General features: G+C 43.4%; 1 protein-coding gene across 4 annotated transcripts in view; it reads right to left on the bottom strand.

The window, feature by feature from the left end:
- Positions 1–5,173: 5,173 nt before the first annotated feature.
- The window catches only part of PSD3 (pleckstrin and Sec7 domain containing 3), a 116,865-nt gene continuing 97,515 nt past the window's right edge, over positions 5,174–24,523 (bottom strand). For 3 of the 4 annotated variants that reach the window (XM_071580864.1, XM_071580866.1, XM_071580867.1), the window contains 3 exons: positions 24,121–24,265; positions 21,145–21,288; positions 5,174–14,924 (listed from right to left, as the gene is read on the bottom strand). In XM_071580864.1, the coding sequence (XP_071436965.1) occupies positions 14,712–14,924; positions 21,145–21,288; positions 24,121–24,265 (502 nt within the window). In that variant the 3' untranslated portion in view covers positions 5,174–14,711. The remainder of the gene's footprint in view (positions 14,925–21,144; positions 21,289–24,120; positions 24,266–24,523) is intronic. The other variant, XM_071580865.1, reaches the window with a different exon arrangement.

Below are 24,523 nucleotides of genomic sequence, written 5' to 3'. Positions count from 1 at the left end.
TCACTTAAGTAAAGCCATACTCCTCAGAGGAGCTGTCACAGGAGATCCTGGAAGGCTGAAGTTGGACCAGACACATGTATTTTGCTGGCTGACTGCGTCCTTTTCAGAAGAGGTTTCCCATTCACCTGCAAAAATTTCCTTTATATTGCTGCAGCCCAGCAGTCTGGTGTCTTGACTACCTTCACTGCACTCAGAGGGTTATGTGTTCAGCTGCAGGGGGGGAACATGCAGCTAGGGGTTATGTACCAAGAGCAGCTCCTTCTGAGGCTTCACACTTCTTTCTTCCCAAAGTTGGATTTTCAGACCCCAAAACAGGTCCAGAGAGGGATGGCCAGAAAACCAGCCTGAAAGGAGTTTGGAGAGAAAAAAGAAAGCAGCAGCAAAGGAAAACACAGCTCTCCAAGATTTCCATGTACCAGATCCCCATCATCTGCCTACATTTTGCCCACACACCACTTAATCAGCATGCCAGGGAGCCTGGCTCCCTGCCAGTGGGAATGTGGATTCTGACAATTTGCCTGAAGTGCAGTCAGAAATTGCAGCTAAACAGAAAGAGCACTTCATTTTTTAAATTTTTGTGTGTGTGTATGGGCTTTTTTTCTCCACGAAACAATTACAACCTGTAACTGCCACCTACACCTCAGTTGCCTGAGAAACGCAGTGTGGGTATGGCTATGGTAATAGGACTTGGGTTTTACACCATGCTTGCTATCATTGGCTGGCTGCAAGGCCCCCACAAAACTGTCCCAGCAGCCAGACATGGAAAGTATTCCTGCTCCAGGAACAGACCACTTCAAATTCCTTCTGCTGCAGAGCATCTCTCTGGGAGAAGTCAAGAGTGTGGCAAGTGGCATCTTTATTACTCAGGTAATTATGCTGCCAATGGCATTGACTCCATTCATCTCAGTCTCAGTACTTGTACTTACGGGGTGCCCAGCAGAGTTCAGGCTGGGATGGGATGAGAGAAGATGGGAGAAAAAGGGGCAAGAGGCAGTGTGCACCAAGAGCAGGGTATTATTTACACACTTCTGATGGGAGAGCAGCATTTTTCACATCCTGACCCCAACAGCATCCCCATCATCACCTTGATCATTTGTTTTCAAAGGACAGGGCATATATCTGTCCTGAACACTGTATGCCCAACTACTGCTCAGTGACACACATCTTGGTTAACAAGTCCTGATTATAACTACCCTGAAAAGAGAAAGTGTGCTTTTTTTACAGTGGACATTTGGGCTGAGAGGAGAAGGTCACTCAAGTTGATTAAAAATATTCACCTTCCAAAGAGTTGACAGAGCATATCTACACTGCACTTCCGAGTGAGGCAGATCAGAAGGATGATTTCTGGCTGAACAAAAACATTTTCTTGGGGGAGAAGAAAGCAAACAATACCCATTCACTCAAACCCCGTATTTTGAAAAAATCTCAGTAGAGTGATGATGGAAAATGGGACTCAGCTTGGGTTTTGGTTTTCTTTCTGTCTTTTTTGCAAAGACACTCCCCACCCACCAGGCAGTGCACAGACCCAGGGATGGTGCTGTCTTCCAAGCTACAAAAAGCAGGAGGAATATTTGGCTTTGCTAGCTCTGAGCCGTTCTCCCTGAAGGCCAGCATACAGGAAACTGTCTTGACCTCTTGGCAGCCCCAAGTGTTCAAAGTGCCTCTGCAAACAATGGGGGAATGAGAAATTTTCACCAAAAGAGCACTCTGATAAAGGGAAGGGTTAGGCAACCTTCATGAGAGGTTGGTCCTTTCCTATTAGTGGATTGCCATTTGGAAATGATAACTGGATCTGTATACAGTTTGGTTGGTTCCCATGTTTTTTCTTTACAATCTTGTTCAGTTTTTGTCTTGCCTCTGGCTTTCAAACAATTCCTGTCTGCTCTCCCCTTGGGCAAATCCTCCTTGTTATCTTCTTTTCCACAGAGCTTTCAGTCTTTGATGCTATAGTCTGCTTTCTTCTGCAGAATTCTAGCTGTCTGTACAATACATTTCATTTACCTTTCAAGATTGCACATCAGTAAAGGCCCTCCAGTACCTTTACACATGTAGACAAGCAGTGTTAGTTAACACAGTGCCTTTGCACTATAAATGTCTGTCCATGAAATTTTAGTTCACAGACTTGGCTTTTGCAACATGTCCTTTTTACTGTGTTTGTATTCTCAAGACTCACCCTATTTAGCTTGTGGCTTGTAGTCACTGGCATAATTCAAATATTTACAAATATTCCTACAAACATCCTTGCAGTGGTCAGTCATGAAATGTGTTGTGACTGAAGCAAGTTAATACTAGGTAGGAACCATTCTTTCCCCCAGTGTAACTTATTTCAGGAACCAACTCCCTCCATGTAGACTGCAAGATCAAGATGTAACTGATATAAGCAAATTAACAGGTGCTAGTAATTAAGCAACACATTATTAAGGAACTGGTCAATCTATTAAGTAATCAATATACTGCTTATCAAATAAACACACCACTATTGTTAATCTGCAATTATACTATTTTCCACCCCATTACACACAATTATAAAGCGATTAGTTTCACACTCTCAAATCTTATGAATCACATACATGAACTATTCACTTACAAATTCATTACTTTCCTGGCCCTACCTATCACCATGGTGAAAATCTATTCCTTTGAAGCCCACTCTCTCACAGTGAGTCTTTTAGACACAGTGCTGATGGAAAGCCGGATGACAAGTGTTGGTGGCTCACGTTGCAAATAAGTCATGCATCTGTAAGCACCTGCATCCCTCCTTTCAGAATGTTCCCCAGTCCTTTGTTCCTTACATGATTTTATGCCTTATTCCTATTTCCTGAAACATTATTTTTGCCACTGTTGTGTCTCCCTTTCTCTGCCCAAGTTCCTCTCTAAGACACAGTATGTCCCTTGTTAGTTTATCTCACTGGCCAGATTCAGCAAAATCTGTATCAAAGTCTGAGGATCCCAAAGTTGTTATTTGGGCAATCTCAGCTTTATAAAATATTACTGCTACACTCTTCCTGGGTATAGGGGACCAAAACCTCCCAAATTTCCAGTTCATAATAGCAATACATTACCGTAAACATTCTCCAAGGCAAGTAAGCCTGCTGAGCCTTGATTCCTCCACCCAGTTAAGCTCATTCTCTTTGCATCTTACTGTGAAGAACAGAACAACAAAACAAACACTCACATAATTTATGTACTGATCCACCCAAAAACTAGCTGTGGAATGGGACCAGAAGTGATGACCAAAAATGAACAAGACCATGACACAGCAAACCTGGAGAGGTGGCTAGATGTTGTGCAGTAGTTCATTCTAGATGGCCCTCTTTCTGGGACAAATAGTTAGGCTGACATTTCTTTTGAAAAACAACAATTTAGCAGCAAACATGAAAAGAAACAGCTACTGGATATTTTTGCCTTTACCTTGCCAAGGAGACCACTGCAGTATATCAGTGCTCTGAAGGGTAAGAACTTTCTTCTCATTCCTAATCTAGAGATAACCCATGATAACTTCAGACCAGGTTGTGCCTTACTTTTGGGCTAAATCCCTTTCTCATGCTACGTTATTTATAAATAGTTCAAAAAGATATGTAGCTTCTGCATACACAAACTAGTCCTTTCAGACTTCTTTGATAATTATATTCTGTACTTGGAAACATAAACTGAAAATGGACAAGGAGGAGAATATAAATTTATCTGTCTTTCACTTTGCACCTGTTCTGTCATTTCGTTCTGGTTTAATGCATTGTGAGCAACGTGATGCGACTAATAATCCCAGGCAGAAAAATCATTGGAAAATGGTCAGTGTTGACTTTGCCAGCTAGGAAGACAAAATAAGAAAAGATGTGGTGAGCAGCACTGACATTAACATTCAGACATGGTTCAAACATTCACTGGGGCTTAGAGGGGGCATTTAATACATCTTTGTAAAATACTCCCACTCATCCTTACCACTACTTACTTTAGTCTTTTTATAAAAGACATACTAATCCAGGAGCAGACATGGAAATCAAAAATCCTGAGTGCTTTGAAGCAACGGGGATAGAACAGCAAAAAATTTGACATCCCACAGCATGGTGTGAAAGCAACCCCATGCATGTAACTATCTCAAGTGCTGAAGGTCTTGCCATTCATCTGAAGGCAACAGGCTGAGTGTCTTCGGAGGAAAAACACAAACAATCACCTCAAGATAGTCAAACGTTCATAGAAATCTTGTTAAGATACAACATGTCTTCCTTACTATTGTCTTCAAGTACAAGCTCCTAAACCTGTTGTAAAGCTTGGGCATGCTTCACCTGTATTGGACACATCCTCTTTGTTTGCCATTACTCACTCTCCATAGTGTCTTATCTTCCCATATTGAGCTATGTTCAACCCAAGACTCCAAGCACAAGGCTGTATGCTGTGTGTTGTATAGACTGTTTCTTACTTTGCCTAGCCATGATTTCTCAAGCACTTCTCTGCTTTTTTGAAGTCCATCTTTTTCTATAATGTCTGACTTTTCTGCCTTTCATGGGTCCTTGCTTCCCATTCACAAAGTCAACAGCAATTCCCAACCTAAACAGTGCCCTCAAACAAATTACCTCATACAAATTTTGAGATCAATTCCCACTCATTTCTGAACAGCTGTTTGCTGCAGCCTCCCTCTTTCAACCCCTGTGATGGGAAACCCATTTTTAACTGGTTAATTCTCTTCTTGCTGTCTCTTTAGAGCAAGCAATGCTAACTCTGCAGGCTACACATCCTGTAAGAGCCAGACGGAATGCCACTTCTTTTACAGGTACAAAAGGAAGAGAGACATTCTCCAGCTGCCCTCACACAGGACTATTGTGCATGCAGTACCATGAGTTCTGCTGGCTATCCCAATCACAGACCAGCTCGTGCTCCATTTAGGAAGGACCATTTGCTATATATTTCTGTGGCGATGCTGTGGCCTCTGCCCTGGCAGCAGTGTTGAGATCCAGACTGTTTCTGTAAGGCAGGCAGTACATGCACACTCCAGTTCAGGAAACCTCGAAAATTCTGATATAAGTTAGAGGGACGCACTGGGGGAAGTGCTGCACCACCTAATTGGTCTGTAACTTCCCTGAGCAGGACAGACAGCCACTGTAAAACTACTTTCATATTCTTGGCTGTGGGAAGCAACTGTCAGGGCTCAAATAAAAAAACATTCAACTGCAGAACATGAAATACATTTGGTTTATTTCTTTCTAAAGTTTGTACATATACATATATCATTATACATATGTGAGATCCTTCAATAGGGTTGCTTGATTTCAATGACATAAAAATCATTGGGAAGCTTGCAGGCTCTTTGTTGCCTGTAAGCAACATTTATTCCAACTTATAAAAACACAAAGGAACAGAGTTATAGTCAGGAACATGGACACGAGAGAAGTCTACTTTATATCTCACAGTTTCAATACATCAAAGGCAAATTATTTGTCTGTATACTGTAGGCTTACTTTATCAGCAATGATAAAATAGAGGAAAATATTTATATACAGTCACCTCAAGTGAAAAATAAAGCAATGTAAACTTAAATTCCAAAATATTATTTTAAATGATATAACAATATCCCCAAAAGTCCTTCTTCCAAGGGGAAGAGGACTGATTAAGTGCCTTCATTTACCAGGAAATGATCATTCTAGTACCAGATACATGAAGCAGAATATGGGAGGGCATCCTGTGATACCTGTAGAAAAGGGTGACAACTCTGCTTCAACTCTGCTTCAGGAAAGCATCTCTGTATAAGCAAGTATATGTTTGAGTCCTTAAGGACATCAGCAGCACATGGAAACATCTCCCATGAACCAGGGCTTGATTTAAGTCTGCACAGCTCTGACTCTGACCTCCAAGTATGCTTTTCTGGCCATGCATGTTCCCAGGGACAAAATGTTCTGGTGGTAGGACAACACCAAACCTGAGATGATGACCTCCCCAGGAGTCAGAGCAGCAAGTTCCAGGCTGCTGTAAATATTTAGCAGTTACCTCAATGCTGCTTCACAGCAGACCAAGAAGTTACCACAAAGCAGTGAGACTGGGACTGTGTCTCTAGTGTTGAATTAAAAACACTCCAGCAATTCAGTGGTGAGAGTAAACCGAGTTCAGGGTTATCAGAAAGAAGGTTCCTACACTTCATTAAAATGTTAGGAGGCCACCCAGAGGAAAGGTCTTGCAAGGACTGCTGTCAGACCCTGTAACATTAGTTCTGCACACAAGAGATGTAGGGTGTATGTACACACATGTGCAAAACGTTTTTCTGCACTACCACTGCCAAGAATTAACACTTCCCATATGGTTACCATGCCAACACTGCCTGAAAATTCAGCCCTCTCTCTCAGCCCAGGGGAAGGCAACACTGCAACAACTCACGTGGAAGGCAAATAACGCTTCTTAACTGCAAATCTGAGCACAACAGTGCTCACCCACATCTTCTCACTACATCACCATGGGAGGCAGGAAACCAAAGGGAGAAGCTCAGTGCCTGAAAAAGGATTACAGGAGTACAGCTTGCCCAGAGCAAGGTGATAGGGATGTCCCCTTTTGTATCATTCTGAGCTGCAGTTCACTTGTGTCTCAGTTCTGCAAGACACAATCACTCTGGCCATGGTCCAGTGGAGTGCAAAGCCATAGTTTCACTGAAGCTGCTCAAGTGCTTCAAGCTAACTACATGTGAAAGAGTTTTATGACTCCAGGTAAGAATCAAACCCTCAGGCTTTGCTCTGTAATGCAGACCATGATAGCATTGCCCTGACTGGAGCACAACAGGAAAACCCAGTAGGTTTCCTTTTGCCTTTTTTTTCAGTCCAGCAACTTGTTACAAAGGTTGTTTAAAGACCCCAAGAGAAACCTCTGGGAGGCATACAAGACACCCAAGGGAGGTATTTCAGCTCTGCTGCTCTTCTCTTCCCTGCTGATGAGCCACTGTTCTGGAAATCTGTACAGCTGCAGAAAAAAAGCCCCTCACTACTGCTGTACAGCTGTATCTGCAGGAGACATCACAGGCACTTGTCCTTCTTGGACAATTTTGGACATGATGTCCCCTTGCTGAACGTTAACAGAGCAAGGTCAACATCTTCAGATCCCCAGAGCATAATTTTCAGAAGTCAGCATGGATGCTCCCAGTACAGGCATCAGCTGATACAAATAGGGAGAAAGTTAGCCCAGTATTAAGCTAGCAGAAAATCTTACCCACTAACCCATGCTTAGACTCTCAAATACATGCCTGTGCTTTCAACATGCAGAACAACAGACAGCCCCTGTTGGGCAAAACACAGAGATTAAGGCATCAAGGGATACCCTAAATCTGTGAAAGCTCTGATGACTGCTTAACCTCATTTGAGAACAATTAGAACAACAAGCAGCCTAACAATGTTTGCAGCTGCTGAAGTGCTTTGACCAAAATTAGTCTGAGAAAAAACCAGCAGGCTTTGAAGTGCTGTGCCACAGAAGCCATATTATAATACCTATGAAATACATACACACGTCTATAGGCATCACTTAAACATACCAAGTAATGTAAGCCTAAGAGTGTACCTCATGCAGAGACTTAATGATTTCTGTTTTCAAACTCCGAAAAAACTCTGTTCTTTTAGCCAATTTACAATCCTAGCCTTGAGTAAGAGGACATAGTTGTCATGGATATCTAGAAATTTTAAAAATCCAACCACTACCCACCCCTGTTCTCATCCTACAATCTTTCAGAATTTGACAGCACTGAGCATGAAGATTTCATGGGAATGTAAATAAGACTTAGATTACCAATAGAGTTTGTCCTATGCAATGACGCAGACTCAGTATCATTGATCTCCCTTCTCCCCACTAGAGTCTCAGAGGAGTCAAAACAAGTCTCCATGGCAGCTTGGTTAGTTGCTCTGTAGTTACAGTTTGCACGACCTGAAACCTTGCCTGCTTAGAAAAAAGTGTCTTGCTGTGTTGGTCTCATTTAGATGAGTTATAACAGGACCATTGCTGTAAAGTGGCTACTAATTGCAATGGTTTGTGCCAGAGAAAAATCCTTCCCTTGTAGTTTGTAGCACTTTCAATCCTTTAATTGCTAAGTAATGTGTGGCTTATTGGTCCAAATAAACCTCTCACCTGTACTGCAGCTGGTTCCTGGTCCAGATTTAACAGCAGATGACATGGGATGTCCCTCGTTGTTTAAAAATTTATAATTTATATGGAATAATGAAGTGTTCAAAGTGGAGGGGACAGGGAAAGCTTTGGGCTGGCCTGAATTTCCTCCTCCTGACCACAGGAGCAAAGTCAGATCAATCATGCAGCCTTTGGGAAAGCTGTTGCTTGCATTTAGTAAGGGAAGGGCTCTAGTAAGTAACTAAAATACAATCTCAACGCATCTAAAAAATGTATGAACAAGGGACATTCTCTGAGGCAGGGCTGAGCCTACCTCCTTTCCCTGTTCAACTCGATGTTGCCATCAGCACAGCATATACGCCCAGATGGCATTTGGAGCTTTTTTTAAGGACCTATCCTCCTTGCTCTCGTGTAAACCAGTCTCTTCACAAAATGACTGTGGAATCCCTGGATATGACCACTGCTGTCACAAGGGAGAAAAGCAGCAGCTGGTAGGGACAGTCCATCAAGTAGCACAATCTAGGCAGCCAGTGTTTCTAATTACTCCCAGCACTGAGGGCAATGCTTGATCACAGTCTCCAGCAGGTGACCAGCCATGGAGAGTGGCACTGGCTTTCTGATTTCCTTCCTACAGAATCATTGCCCTGTGCACTGGTGCTCAGCTCAGGTGGTACTATTTCTCTGATGGCTGGCAATTCCTGGAGCTCAGGTCCCCACAGTGAGCCTCCAGGTAAGGCAACTCATATTACCCCTTTGCTGCTGGGAGAAAGGAGAGGCCAGGCATACTGCTTCTATATGCACTAAAAATATCCTCGAAAAAGCACAAGCTGCAGACTAGCTCTTTTTGAGAAAGCTTCTATGGTTCATCCCTCTATACAGCCAAGATATCAGATGCTGGGAAGACATGCTGGGGAGCAATGGTTGTGCTCTGGTGAGAAATGTGGACTTAACTGCCCTCTTAGAGGATATGTGAGACAACCCAGAGCCTGGGGAGAGTAGTACTGCAGGAAGTTTAAACCAGCAGCAAGCTGAAAGACTGCTTGACATAAAGTGTGTATACTGCCTTTGCCTCTGCAAAAGCAGACAGTGTTTCCAACAACCTGGATAGTAAAAGACTAGGAATGTTGCAAGTGTTTAGTCTGAGTGTGGGAGGGGGGACTTTGCATCCGTGCAGCATATCTAGAGAATCATGGCAGCCTAAAACTGTCTCAGCACCTCCCAGCTCTATCTGTGGCTGGAAACATAGGCTACCAATGAACAGAGTGAAAAAGCTGTTCACAGGGTTATCCATTCAACACAGCACTGCTTCAGAGCAGGTTTTCTCAATGCAAGATGGGACAGTCAAATTTTCTGGATTTCTGCAAGCATGGAAGGAAACAGACCTGTTATACAGAAGCGGCTGAGGTGCTAAGATGACAGACAGGAGCAGCTTCACAGAAAAGGAGGAGGAGCTGTCAGACTAACTGCAATAAGAGCAAAATTCATTTAGGAATGGAGAATGCAGACACAGTAAGCAGTATGCCATCTGCAGAGAAAAGCCTTCCCAACTTTCAAGGAGAATATTGCCATGCAATGCCTCCAAGAAGCCCAGTGATAACACCGTCACCCTTAACTTTCTCTACTGCCACCATCACCTCCTCACTGAATGGCCTGCTCTAATCAGCCTCATCTCCCTTCTGAAGAAAAGCAAAAATTTTGGCAGTTTCAAGCCAGAAGAGCAACCAGCCTTGCTACTCAAAGGCACCAGAGCTGTGAAAAGTCACTGAACAATTCCAGTCTCTAGTGGTCTGCTAGGCCAAACTCTGACTCAAAGCAGGACTGTGACAAGCACTGTGCTCCAAGAGAGCTCCTTAATATGGACAGACTGCAACCTGGGAGATGCAGGATCAGAGGGCAAGTATTAAATTGCTAAGCTGTTACTAACCCTAAGAAAGCTTCTGGTAACCATTTAAAAGTGACTGGCTACAGATAAAAACCTGCCTGAGTTGGCGTTGCAGCTGAACAGTGTTCCCCCACAGCTCTGCTGCATTAATCACTCTGCTGGCTGACTTATCTCTCTACATCAATTAAAGACACAACATAAATACTGGATTTAGAAGCTGTAGTCATGTTCACTGGTCCATGCGTGATTTATCTACAAGATGCATACAAACACACAGGCAGTCCAAGGAGTTTCTTTTGCAGCTGCTGACAAATTAAAACCACCTCAGTCAGACCCCTGCTGACTCATGGAGGAGAGCGTGATTTTGGTTTCAGGAGAGTATCTCACCTGCTTTGGTTGCTGAGTGTGGAGAGAGGAAGGCAATTTTCTCCTTCTCCCTCACCTCTCCGCTGTCAGGTGCAGTCAGTCACCTTCTCTTCTTCTTTAGGTGTGGATAGGAGATGGTTCAGCCCCTCCAAGGGTGAGCAACCAGCAATGACTGTCCAGAATCACTGTCTGCACCATGACAGGGGGGAAAGGAGGAGCTGTTGGCCCCATTCTGCTCCTTTCTTTGCATCCCTCCACTTAACAGGCAGGCAAAGGCTTTGCCTGAGCAACTGTTGCACACTGCAGCAGGGAGGGTGACAAGGAAGGATGACACTTCCCTGCAACACCGCAAAGGCTTGCTGGTATGCACACATGCTCATGGCAGCTGTCAGTAACTCCTGCTTGCCCTGAGCACCCCCAGAAAGCTGCAGGCTCCTCCACTGATATGCCGTTCTGGTGCGTACTGGATCCCAGAGGACGGCTGGGAAACAGCAGACTATCCTTACCTACTTCAACGAGAGCTCTTGAATTGCTGAGATCAAGCACTGATTTCTCCCAAAGGCAAACATTTCAGCAAAGAAGGGCAGGGTGCAGAGTACCACGCAAAGCTATCTGGCCAGAAACTCACTGGCGCCATCCCAGGAGCTGCACCACTGAAACCTCCTGAGAAGCTGCTTCCCTCTCATCAGGTAAAAACTCCCACAAATTACAGTACCACTTGGTAGATGATCCTGTTCCTGAGGGAGGATGGGAGGCTTTCACAACAGGATCACATTTTTCTGTCAGCCTCCAAAATGCACTTTATATGGGTGCCAGGGATGCTTGTAAGTTGTAGACTAATGAAGGAAAATGGCATTAATTAAAACTTGAGCAGCACCTACAAATTTTGGGTGACCTAATCTGCATGCCTCAGCAGTCTCATCAGGAGTGCTCCAAGCTCAACAAAGGTTAAATGACTAAAAAAATTCAGTGAAAAACTGCACTTGATAAGCCCAGATGAGACTTAAAAAATATACCCTAATCCATTTACAAGTATACACGGAAATAGAAAATAAATAATGAAAAAATTTATCACTTTTGCAGTTCCCTTTTTGATTTTTCCTACTGCTTCAAAGCATCTTCTCCGCAATGATTCTGAAGAGGAATTATCCAGTTTCCATGTCAAAGCTGAAAAATGCATTTAACAGGAATAATTCCTTTTTGAGCTCAGCAAATTAACTGGAGTCTACCAGAACAAGAATATGTTAAAAGACACAGAAAAAAAAGTCAAATGTCACTTCTTTGCCTTTTAAACCACTGTACTCCATAATCTCAAGAGATCTACTAAGAATGTTCTAGCATGTCTTCAAAAAGATCCTCTAGTCATCCCACCCTGACAGCCAAGCACAGCCCATTTACAAACCTACACTTTTTTTTGTTTTGTTTCTACTGCATGTGTCCTATGCTTTTATATAAGACTGTGTCCTGGTTCTGGCAGGACAGACACTTACTTTCTGCAGTAGTCAGGAGAAGGCATGGCTAGTACCCGGAGGTTATTCTATACCACCTTACATCATCTTCCAGGGAAGGTAACATAGCAGGGAGTGAGCAGTCAGGTATTGTCAGGCTCTGCTGGTGAATGTTTGCATGTCAATCATTTGCCTCTCTTGTATACTCTGTTATTAGTATTGTTGCTGTTACTGTTTATTTACTTATCACATTGTTTTTTCCAGTAATTTGGTCTTACCTCAACCTGTGATCTTTACCTTTTTATGCCTCCAATTCTCCTCTCCAGCCCGCCACAAGAGGAGGGGAAGGGGCAAGTGAACAAATGGCATGTGGTTTGGAGACTGTCAGTGAGAACACTAAATTGAGGAATGTCATTCCTGAACCAAAACAGACAGGTCAAGTTTTCTTCTCCAATATGCATTCAGCATTCCCTAATTCAATTTCTTCTTCTTTCTGTTCTGCTTGTTCATTTCAAACCTCCAGAGCACAGTGAAGAGCTGCAGGCATCTAGCTTTTTCCCCCCTCCATGAGCTGTTGATCTACCACTCTTATTTAATGCAAATGATCCCTCCCAATAAGCCCTATCATCTATCTGTCTACAGTGAGTCTCCCTACACAACAAACTGCTCCACGTCACTTTGGTTCCAGCAGCAGCAGGCATCTCTCTTCTTCAAGAGGACTGAATGTTAACTCCACCTTAGTGAGAATGTGTAACTTCTGCAGTTTTTAGCAATGTTGCTAAGGTTAGGGGTCAACCTCCTGACTTTCAGCATGGAGCAGTCACTCTCAGTGGCAGATGCCAGATGTATGCGCATCCCAACATCACTCATAAAAACAGTCCCATCTGGTTTTGCTGCTAGGATGCAGCTGCAAGAATCAAATTGCTCCACAACCACTCAACACCTGCAAGTGCAACATCTTCATTACAGCAAACAGTCAGCACAACACTGGGAATGCTGTTGCACGGTGGTGCTCATTGGAGGAGGCAAGTCATGCAGGCGCCCGTTAAGGGCCTTTTCTCTTTGATCACTCCCAGTTCTGCCCACTGAACTAGCAGTTCAATAAGATAGATTAATTGACTTGGACCCTTGGGAAGTCTCGCAGAGCACAAATCCACTCCAGTGGCAATTTTTTTTTATGTGTGGCCCTTCAACTACTTGGGCTGGAAACACCAGTGCATTTCTAAACAGTCCTTGCATTGATCTTGACATGTCTATATGTATTAACAATTGCATCCATCAAGAAAGCTGTCCTGTGCCAGGCACAACAAAAATAACACCAAGAAACAATTTTCAACCGGTTATCAACATTACCTCCCAAGGTGCTCTGCAGGAAAGGCCAGTTTGGTTGTACTCCCCCACACAGGGAAAGGGCGAGTCAAAATGAGAGAGAGACCTGCCCAAGCTCACCTTGGTGCCCAGTATCACACCTGATATTAAAACTCAGGATGTTAGGTAACAGCAGAGCCAGCACTCTTTGCAGAGCCATGATGCTGCCCAGGCAAGAGGGGCTGGGAAGCAGAAAAGTAATTTCTACATCATCTGTCTGCTCACTGGGCCTGAAAACTGCTGGCCACCCCAAAGGTCTAGGGGCTTTCAGGTATGGAAAGCTCTTACCCATGGTGGTCTCTCCCTGTCTTGCGCTCTCTTCTGAAAGCCTGGTGCAGAGTATGCAGGAGCTGTGAGCTGGGCTTGTTCTCTGTAGGTGGAGGGTACGATCTCACAAAGCTGAGGGTGCCTTGTGCTGGCCTCCAGGCACAGAGTAGCCAGGACAGCATCAAACCCTGGTTCGCAGCAAGGACATGCCTGTCCCCTTCTCTGGTCTGCACCAGTCTTTTCCACCTATATGCGAGCTAAAGCAGGAAAATGGAGAACTGAGGAGAATTCCTTCCTGAAGAGAAAAGGCAAAGTGCTTTGTCACTATCAGAGGAATTGAAAGCGGCTCTCTGTGCACACCAACAAGGAAACTTCTGGAAGGGGAAGCAACAGGACACAATATATTATAAGGCTCTATATAGCAGCTAAGTGAGAGCGTATAGTTAAAAACTACACAGAGGCCCTTTGTCTTTAATATATAATGCTAATGGCTGACATCTACAGCAGCCTTCTCTGCAAATAAATGTAAAATACCAGAGTCATTTCAGCTGGGTAAACCCTAATCTCTCTAACTGCAGACAGCACGAGTTTAGATGCCTTCCAGCCTGCAAACTCAGAAGATTTTGCTTGGAAGAAAGGAAACAAATTATTCCAATGCTGTCATCCCAGCATTGCCAGAGGTTTCCAGGTTTCATTCCTTCACACTTGTGGGGGTTCAGGGTCAATGAAGTAACAAATAAGCAACAGCGACTATTTACTGTAGCACTCGCTGCTAAGTAACAGTACCAACATGCCCCACATGAACAGGAAACCAGTGTTCCCAGCACCCTAGCTCTAACCAGCCTTCTGCAGCTGCACAGCTTTTCTCACAGCTACAGCTTACATTCATAGCACTGCAGCACTTGTGGAGTTATTTTTCCCACCCACCAAGTAAATAAAGTGACAAGTGACTTGAGAGATGAAAGCCACATGCCGATGGGAGGAGGTAAATGGGGAAGAGACAGAATATACGTCACAGCACTCGATCCCTCCCCCAGCTCCTTTAGAAACAGAACAACATAAAAAAATCCCAATGCTTCAATTGCTAAATGATAAATTAACAAAGCAAAGCAAAGCAGGAGCAAAGACATCTCCCACAGTCTGCACAGAAACAGCAAAATATACAATAGAAAATGTCACTAACACCCCATTCAGGCAGATGCACTTATTTCTTGTGAATGACAGGTTATTAAATGAAAAAATTTTGACCACCAGTACTTTGCTGCATGGCTGTTCCCTTCATTGTCATTTCCATCCTAAGTGACCTTCTGCTTAATGCTGGGTGTTTCTGGCCTGTAGTCCTTCCTCTCCGAGACATTGCGTTTCACCTTGGCACTAACTGGAGACTCCTGATTCAAAGAAGGACTTGAGTGGGATTTCTTCAGTCCTGGCACATCGTTCTCTCCTCCAGTCAGCAGCTCTTTCACCCCTTCTTTCAGGAGATTGACATAAATCTCATAGCGATTTTTCTGGGAAATGAGAAGAAAGGCCCAAATCAGTCAGGCAGAATTCTGCAAGAGCAATTGAGAGACCATCCGGCTAACTTAATGGTTTCTGCTGGCTCTAAAAACCAAAGGCGTACTATAGATGTGAACAATGGTGCCTGCCTGATGTGGACATGAACAATAGTGGCTAATGTTAATTAAATGTACAAAAAGGATTTCAGGCAGACTGAGCCCTAGGGTGCTGTGCAATTAGAGGAACTCATTTCTGCAGCACACAAATTCCAATGCTCTGCTAAAATGGCTCGCAGCTAGCTGGAGTGCATGGTCATTTCCAAGTAACACTACCAAGTGAAAGCTTGTTGACATTAGTCACACTGAGGCCTAGCCTATGCTCACATATACGGAGATACATGTGTGGAGGCATGGAAATAAAGTGCAGTAAGGTAAGGGACAGCAAAAATCGTGCTCTGGCTGACTACAGCTCAACCCTTCACTCCCACTAGCACTCCCACTCCCACCGCTTTTCTTGTAACTGCTTTTCCTGCTTTTCTTACTCATGGAATAATAAACAAAGCAGGGTCCAGGGTCCCACAAAGTTCAGATTGTACCAGCTTGGCCAGCACTAGGCCTCTGAGAGGATTTTCTGCAAGGTCAGACCTTGACAAAAAGGATCAGAGAAGCCTATGACAGCAGCATGGCATGTTCCCCTGCCAGGGTCACTCATATGGAATGATGAAGGTTGCTCTCTGCCCAGACACTCGTATTTTTCAACTAGAAAAAGTTCCCTTTACCATGCACCATGCCCACTTGTTCTATTCCTTGTATGGACTAGACCTTTCCAACTCCAACAGGAAGATTTTGCTCTGTTTCCCACAAGTACATCTTTCTGAAAGAAACAGCTTAGCAAGGAATAAAATCAGGGTACTGTAACAGAAGATCCCTGCAGGGCCTCAAAAAGAAGATGATAGGGCAGGACATCCAGAGAACAGAGCAATCCACCTCACAGAATTTGTTCAATAACCTGCCCCTGATGTACATTAAGGAGAATCCTATGTACTGGGGGTCAGGGAAGGAGGATTTAAGCATCTGTCCTGATTGTTAATTTATATTGCAAAGTCGCAAAACAATGGCCAAACTATTATGTTCCTGGCAGAGGAAAAGGTATTGAAGAAAAATTTTTCCAATTTCTTAATAAGATAATAAAAAAAGAAAAGAACATGAATGGGTTTTGAGACTCCTTTGAATAAACAAAAACTCACAGAGGAGGATCATAACAGAATCTACCTAACAATTTAATAAAAAAGCATTCCTATCAATTCCATATCTGGAGCTCCAGCTCCACAATGTGAGAGACAAAAACATGAAGCAGGTAAGACGTGTCATTTAATAAAAATGGAAATGGAGAAACAGCAAGCAGAACCCTGATGATGATGCACAGGGCTGATGGATGATTCATCACAGAACGAACCAGACACCTCTGCAAAAAGCAAGTCAGTGCTCTAAGACTGGGAGCAGTATAATATTCATCAAATGAGAGAGGGATTTTACTGCCATATGGACTTTTGCTTTCTATTGGTCCAATAAACACTACAAGAGTCATAAGACTCGGAAATCAGAATGGAAATCCAGGACCTGTATGTGGTGCAAATGGCCATTTTCCCCTGTATTTTGCAGGTCCCTGATTTCTACTGCAATTAATTGATGCATTTCTATTTTGACTTCACCCACAACAAACTTGGTCTTTTAGTGACCTGACATTTGAAGTTAGGTAAAAGCTGGTGGGAATTTTGCCTTAAAAGAAATTAATAGGGAAAATTCTGTCAAGAAAATAAAACCATAGACATTGAAACCATTCCAAACTTTCTGCAACGCTATCTCTGAAGATTGAATACACATAATAAGGAGGAGATGAGGTAGCCAACCATCAGTATTTTGGCTTCCCCTCTCACCAGACAGCAGTAAAAAGATCTTTCTCAAATATAAATTTTCTGCAATAAGTTTTATGCAATTTGGTGCAGTACTTTCTCAGAGAGAAGGCAAATTCTTCCTTCCTTGGAGTCTATAAGCAAAGACACCATCAAAAAGAAACCCTACTAGCTGCATGCCTGAGCAAGGACCGGTCACCTCTTGGTTCACATCCCCTCAGAAGAAAACACCATCTCACTAGATTTTCATCAGGAACAATAATGAAGGCATTGCCAGTGTGTGAACAAAAAGGAACTATCAGGACTCAGAAATAAGGAAAATAGCTTCTTCCTCCCTAATGGGGCTATACTGCTTCCTTAGGGACTCCCAGGCCCTTCTGGTGTGCTTCTGAAGATGCACCAGCATCTTTGTACACAGATGAAAGGTCTGGCCTGCAGTCTCAACCTCAAGATGAAAATTACAAAATACTGCCTCACCTGCCTGTTGCCCTTTTGGTTTAATCCCATGTAGCAAGCTCTGTCATCACTTCCTGCGTGACCCATGCTGTTTTAAAGCCCTCCCTTTAAACAAAACCAGCAAAAACGTTTCTATTCATGCTTTTTATACAATTTGCCATTTTGGATTGGTTTGGTTTGCTTTTTCGCTGCCTCACAAAATCATAGAATATCATGTGTTGGGACCCACAAGGATCTTCCTAACTCCTGGTCCTGCATAGGACAGCCCATAAGAATCACAGTATATGCTTGAGAGCATTGTCCAAACACTTCTTGAACTCTGTCAGGCTTGGTGCTGTGACCACTTCTCTGGGGACCCTGTTCCAGTGCCCACTCATCCTCTGGGTGAAAAACTTTTTCCTAGTATCTAACCTAAACCTTCCCTGACACAGCTTCATGCTGTACCCTCAGGTCCTGGGACTGGTCACGACAGAGACCAATGCCTGCCCCGCTGCTTCCTCTTGCAATGAAGTTGTAGACTGCAATGAGATCTCCCTTCAGTCTCCTCTTCTACAGGCTAAACAGACTAAGTGACCTCAGCCAGTCCTAATAAAACTTCCTCTTTAGACCCTTCATCATCTTCATTGCCCTCCTCTAGATGCTCTCTATTATCTTTGTATCTTATACTGTGGAATCCAAACCTGCACACAATATTGAAGGTGAGGCCACTTCAGTGCGAAGCAGAGCGGGACAATCCCCTCCCGTGACTGGCTGGCGATGTTGTGCCTGATGCTTCCCAGGACATGGTTGGCCCTCCTGGCTGCCAGGGCACTGATGGTTCATATTCAACTTGCCATCGACCAGAAACCCCAGTGGCTCTTTTTGTGAAACTGCTTGCCAGCATCTCATTCCCTAGTCTGTCTGTACATTCAGGGTTGCTCCTGTTCCAGGTCCAAAATCCATCACTTTCCCTCATTGAACCTGATATGGTTGGTGATTGCCCAGTCCTCTAACTTGTCAACGTCTCCCTGCAGGGTCTCTCTGTCTTCAGGGAAGTCAGTGGCTCCTCCCAATTTAGAATAATCAACAAACTTGCTTAGTATCCCTTCCAGTCCTGCATCCAAGTCATCTATGAAGATATTGAAGAGAACTGGGCCTAAGATGGAGCCCTGTGGAACCCCACAGCCTTGCAGGTCACCCATCTGATGTTACCTATTTACTACTGCCCTCTGTGCTTGACCTGTGAGCCAACAGCTCGCTCACTGCATGATGGGTTTATCCAGCTATGGGCTGGACATTTTGTCCAGAAGGATCCTGTGAGAGATAGTATCAAAAGCTTTACTGAAAAAAAAAAATTTGCATCAACTCGCTTCCGTTGATCAGCTGGATGGGTTACCTTGTCATGGAAGAAAATCGGGTTGGATAAGCATGAAGCCATGCTGGCTGTGACCAATGACTGCACTGTCCTCTAGGTATTTTTCAGTAATTCCCAGAATAATCTTCTCCATGATTTTACCAGTCCTTGAAGTGAGTCAGACAAGCCTGTAGTTTCCAGGGTCATCCTTCTTGCCCTTCTTGAACACTGCGCATTGTTAGCCAGCTTCCAGTCACCTGGGACCTCCCCAGATTGCCAAGACCACTCAAAAATCATTGAGAGGGGCCTCGTATTGACATTGGCCAGCTCTTTGAGGATTTAGGGGTAAATCCCATCAGGCACCATAGATTTGTGGGGATCCAGCTGGAGCAGCAGATCCTGCACAATTTCAGGTTTGAGTGGGAGTTGATCATTTTTACAGTTGTGGTTCCCCCCAGTTGAGGGCACTGAGACTCCCTTGATCCATCATCCATGTGGAAGACAGAGGCAAAGAATGCATTAAATACCCCTGCCTTGTTTATGTCCCTGTTTGTGAGGTGACTGCCCAGAATGATGCTATTTCTGCAACACCTTTTACCATTAATGTATTTTAAAAAACTCTTTTCAATGTCCCCCATATTTCTGTTTGCCTCCAATAGGCAAACATCTTCCTATTTTGCCTTAGCTCTGAAAGTAGATCCCCCCTCAGCCAAGCCAGCCTTCTACCTCATCTGCTTGACTTCTGACATTTTGGAATGGTCTCTTGATAGTTCAACATGGCCTATGAAATCTGTGCCAATTGTGAAGGTAACACAGCATTGCACAGAAGGAGCTTGAATCACCATTTCTCTCACGTAACTGAAGTTGTTGCCACCACTTTCCTGCTTAGACAGGCATCCCTGCAGTGCTGATCGCATATCTGAACCGCATAGTTCAATTGCGGCTCAAAATTCACACTAGAGAATAAGACATCTTTGTTTCCTGGGCTGTACTGGTTCTGAGGCACCTGAGGATTATTTGTCTAAAGATCACTATGATAGAATTGACAGAAAACAAAAAAAACCTCACAACCATCTACTCCTCCATCAATCTTCCTAAAAACTTCTAACACTCCAGCCTACATTTCCTCCTAACTCATCATGCTTCTAGAAGGAATAGAAAATAAACTTTGTGTCAAGGACCCAAAGCCAAGAAATTCCTTGCTGTTCCAAGTTACACAAAACCCCCTCCAGAGACAAAGTGTGTGGTTTCCTCTGTACATCTGAGTGCTGTGTTCAAAACTGACACTAGAACATTGATCACAACCCTCTGATCTTGATTGTCCAGTCATACCACCTCACTCTCAATTTCCTAATCCACTTTATCAGCTTGTCTACAAGAATCTTAGAGGAGACAATGTCAAAGTCCTTGTTAAAGTGAAGAACAAACAATATCCACTGCTCTGCCTTTCATCCATCACACCAAATATCTCACTGTAAAAGGCTATCATCTTCATCAGGTTATGATTCCCCATTCATAATGCCATGCTAATTACTTTGCTACTGCAAGGTGAAACTCAACACAGCAGTTACAACCTTCTGCAAAATCAAAAGTACACAACCAATCAAGTGCAGGATCAAAAATAATTCCTCTAATAGAAACTGGTAACACGGGGCAGGAGGCTTACTTCAGTTCTGGAGGCTTGTGTTGTGTTACCTCCAGCATCAGCTCTGTTAGTCTTTGTGACTTTTGTCTTATCTGTCCTTCCTTTTCTTCAGACTATGGAGTTTACGGTCCAGGCAGTGCCTATTTAGAGTAGGATCCTTTCAGACCCAAGGCAACACTGACCGTCAGTTCTGGGGGAAAATGCTCAAAGGTGTAGTCATGACAAATACTAGACATCTGGTGGATTGCCAACTCACTCCCACATAGCCCTACAATGTGGCAGACACCATGATGGAAAAAAGCTGCTGACAGATACTCAGAACAGTGCAATGCAGCTGCCTAAGTTGCATCATTGTCTTTAATTCTACCCTCTTCCTTCTTGTCCTGACATCCGACTCACTGGTATGCAACACAAACAGCTCTGATGAGGCATGCCTATGACAATAATTTTAGAATGTCAGTTCCTTCAGAACATACCAGTGGAAGACAACTACCATGATCTGTATTACTGCAGAATGCCATCGTTCTGTAAAGACTGGGGTTCCAACACACTAGGAAACACAGTCTTACAATACAAGACATTTCTTGCCTGAAGACCCTATCATCTCTTCAAACAGATACATCAGGAAAGGACAGAGGGTCTCATTTTTATCCTCCAAGTTACAGATAGGGAGCTAAATTCATGGGTAAGGCCCCAGTAAGTTCTCGTCAGAAAAAGAAGCTGCATCCCAGCTTCTGGTATTGCTGTGACTTTCCTCTCTATTTGAACATACTTCTTGGGGAAGTAAAGTGAAAAATGCAGAATTTCAGGACTGTACCCCAAGTATAAAACAAGCTGCCCTACCCAAATCCATGAAGTAAAAATAACAATGTTTCCCATACATACCTCAAACTCCAGATAGTGGTCCTTCAGTTTGTAATCATCTACTTCCTTGCCTTTGAGCTTCTTGTCAGGAGGATAGGAGCGATGTTCAGCAAGCTCGGTGGAGATCTGCTTCAGCTTAGCTTCATGGGACTTCAGTTGTTCATCCTTCAGAAACACGTTAGGCATTTAAGTGACAGAATCTAAAATATTCAGTAAGCAAAGGAAAATAGATTCCTGTACAATAATACCAAGTAGTTTCTTTTTCTTAGGTTGATAAGGTCTGTTATCCCAGAGCTTTGACCTCAACAACTCTCTCCAAGTAGCCAAGTTTGCGGAAAAACTCAACAGCTAGCAGATGCCACTGGGAAGGAGAGCAAACCTGTCATCCCTCACCTTGCTGTGAGCAATGAAAGCAGCTTGCTGCAAAGCATTACTGATAACATGACATTTCTGCTCTAATACATTTTTTGTAAATTAATTAAGACTGCTGTGCATGCAGTCAAACCAAGGACAGAATAAGACAGGCGAAGACTCTGCCTCAGGTCTTTGTAATGTAAAAGTTGTTCCTTTCAGGATAGGAAAGACATGGATTCAGTACCCTTCCTTCCATTTCTGCACAACCAAAAGCTGTCTGATGTCTGGTTGCTATTTATTTGGTCCAATAGAATGCATTCAGAAGAGGAAGGGCTGTCCAGTCCTCAAAAGGTATCTCATTCTGCTAAGCTGCTACCAGCTTTTATCCCATTGTGCCGGTGGAGAAGTGAGGAATTGCTACTCCCACCTTCTAGGCAATTTCCTTTATCATAATCCCAGGCCCACTCACTTCCTCCAGTCCATCTGTCAGCTAACCTTCCCTCACCTCAGAAGGTTTCCAGTTCTGGGGGATGCCCTTCTGTCCATTTCTACACTTGGATATGAAATTATGTTTGAATTAGGTAAGTTCAAAATATAGATATGATCATGCAGATATTGGTGACTTAGCCAGAGTCATAACAATAGGTAGTACCCAGCTCATCTCCCACGTAGGCACCTAGCCTCAGAGGAGGGGACAGCTGCCAGCATTGTCCCTCTGCAGCCCACAGTTTCAAGCCTAGGTCAGACATGCCTGCACTGCACTGAGTCATACCAGCGACTGATCCTCTCAGCTCACTGAGCTGTAGCTGCAGAAAACAGCAGAAGGGAGGAAAATATCTACAGAAGAAGATAGCTAAGTCCCAGCTAATCTTGTGTTTCAACTCTTCTGCAAGAGAAGTGAAGAAATCTGCAAGAGAACTTAAGAAAGAAACATGTAGAATAATTTGCCTCCACCTAAACATGGTAGGGCTTAAACCACTCGCTACTGGCTGCCAAAAATTCTTGTTGTTGTTAGTAACTACCCTGGATCTGCAGGCTCTCCCATTAGTGCCCAATCACTCTTTATATTGAACTCAATTCCTGAGTGACATCCTGTGGCAGCAAATTCTGCCTGATGACAGGAGGTCTTCAAGCAGCTATTAATACAGCACTTGTAATTTCCAAAGCAGCAGCTTTGGAGCTTTTGTGTGTGCTGTACATTCTCAGAAAAAACTAGAAAAACAACACCCTAGTAGATGATCTTTTCTGAACTGCCTGTTTCTTTATAAATAGCTTTGTCATATCCCTCTTTGGTTGGACTAACCAAGATCAGACAGTGCTCGGCTTTTAAAAAAAACTTGGTACAATAATCTTGCCTAACCTGTCATGTCCAACTTCTTTTCCTCGCCCATGTTAGGTCCTCACTGCATTCCAACTTCTGCCTGACCTTGAACAGGCCCTTTCAAGAAGTACTGTTCATCATGATTCATCCCACAAAATCCTAAACAGCAACCACAGGGATTTGACAATTTCTATTTTTTTTGTCTGCCAAATGAGAAACGGCCTTCTGGCAACTTTTCCACATTGACAGATGAACGCATACATGTTTCTGCTTGCCTTTGAATTTATCTACTTTGAACACTTAATATTCTTCTGCTCTTAACTGAAAGAGCTTATCTTTTTATTCCACTTCTTGTGTCTCTCCTTCTTCAAGACACAAACCACAGGGCTGTGATCTACATTTTCCTTTCCAGATTAAATGGAAACAGTGAGACTAGGAAACAAGCAACATGTGAAATGGTACAATCACATAGAACAATGGTGAGTATAAAAGCTTTCTTTGGTGACGGGGTTAATTATGGAAGTATTTTCAAAAAGGTATGCATGTGCAAAAGGTGGATACTCATGAAGTATAACCTCTGTCACACTGTCAACCTGACCAATGCAACCAGTGTCATGTTCCTGCCAGGAAAGGAGGAATTGCAGGTATGCATCACATCTCCCAGAATATACAGATATATGGGCACAAGCACTTGAAACACCCAGTGTGAAATAAGCAAAAATATATGGGGTTTTGTGGAAAAAGTAGAGCTGTGAAACTCCCTGCCACAGGATGTGTGATCACAAGGGGAGACCAAAGACATTCATGTAATAAACAGCTTATAAATATATATTACACGGGAAATCCCTCGTCTGATAAGGGTTGGAGTCTGGAAATGTTGTGGGGAAAAATATAATGGATGCTTATCTGATGCATCAGCTTTCACCTTTTATCATTTCAAGAAACCAAAGATCAGGAGTATATCTACTTCTTCTGAAATGAGTGGCTTTAATACACATTCAAATTAAAAAAAAAAACACTAGTCAGTATGTGAAATGTCCTCTGCAGAGCCATAAGCACAAGATGAAAATTCTATATTTGGTACTAGGAACACTGGTGATTGCTTTTCTTCGAAAATATAAAACAATTATATTCAAGTCTGTTCCCTCTCTTCCCGCACTTCAAATCTTGCATCATGCAATGAGCAGAGATTCACCATGCAAGTCACCTTCACTTAGGACTGCTAGTGACATCAACCATAAAACAATGAGAAGGACCATTATTCAGTCCCCAGCCACCAAGAGAAATCATCATCACCTAACCTCTATGTAAGAATGTCTCACCTGAGATAACTTTGTTGTGGTGGCTGGCAGGAGTGGGCGACTGAACTTCTTCTGAGAGCCAATTGCCGCTGGAAATGGCGGGGCAGAGAAGACAGCGGCCACACAATTAATCTTGTTGATCCAGGTTTGCATTTCCTCTTGGCTCCTGAGGAAGAAGCAAATATTAAGCACCTGTTGACTCAGCCTCCTCTACCCCTTTCCACCCCTTCTATAGCATTTTAAAAACAAGAACGACCACTGGAGAAGTCTTGGAGTCTGCTTAGTCTTCCAGTCTATGTTTGCAAGCATTTGGTAACAGGTAACTCAGTCACAGGTTGGCTTGTAGTTAGGTCCTAGCATGCATCCTTTCCTAATCCAATGCAAATGATACAGCTGACAGAACCAACCAGTGTCCTGATTCAGA

The sequence above is a fragment of the Pithys albifrons genome, chromosome Z (assembly GCF_047495875.1).
Source record: "Pithys albifrons albifrons isolate INPA30051 chromosome Z, PitAlb_v1, whole genome shotgun sequence".
Classification (NCBI taxonomy): domain Eukaryota; kingdom Metazoa; phylum Chordata; class Aves; order Passeriformes; family Thamnophilidae; genus Pithys; species Pithys albifrons.
This window is presented reverse-complemented; position numbering and strand designations above follow the sequence as displayed.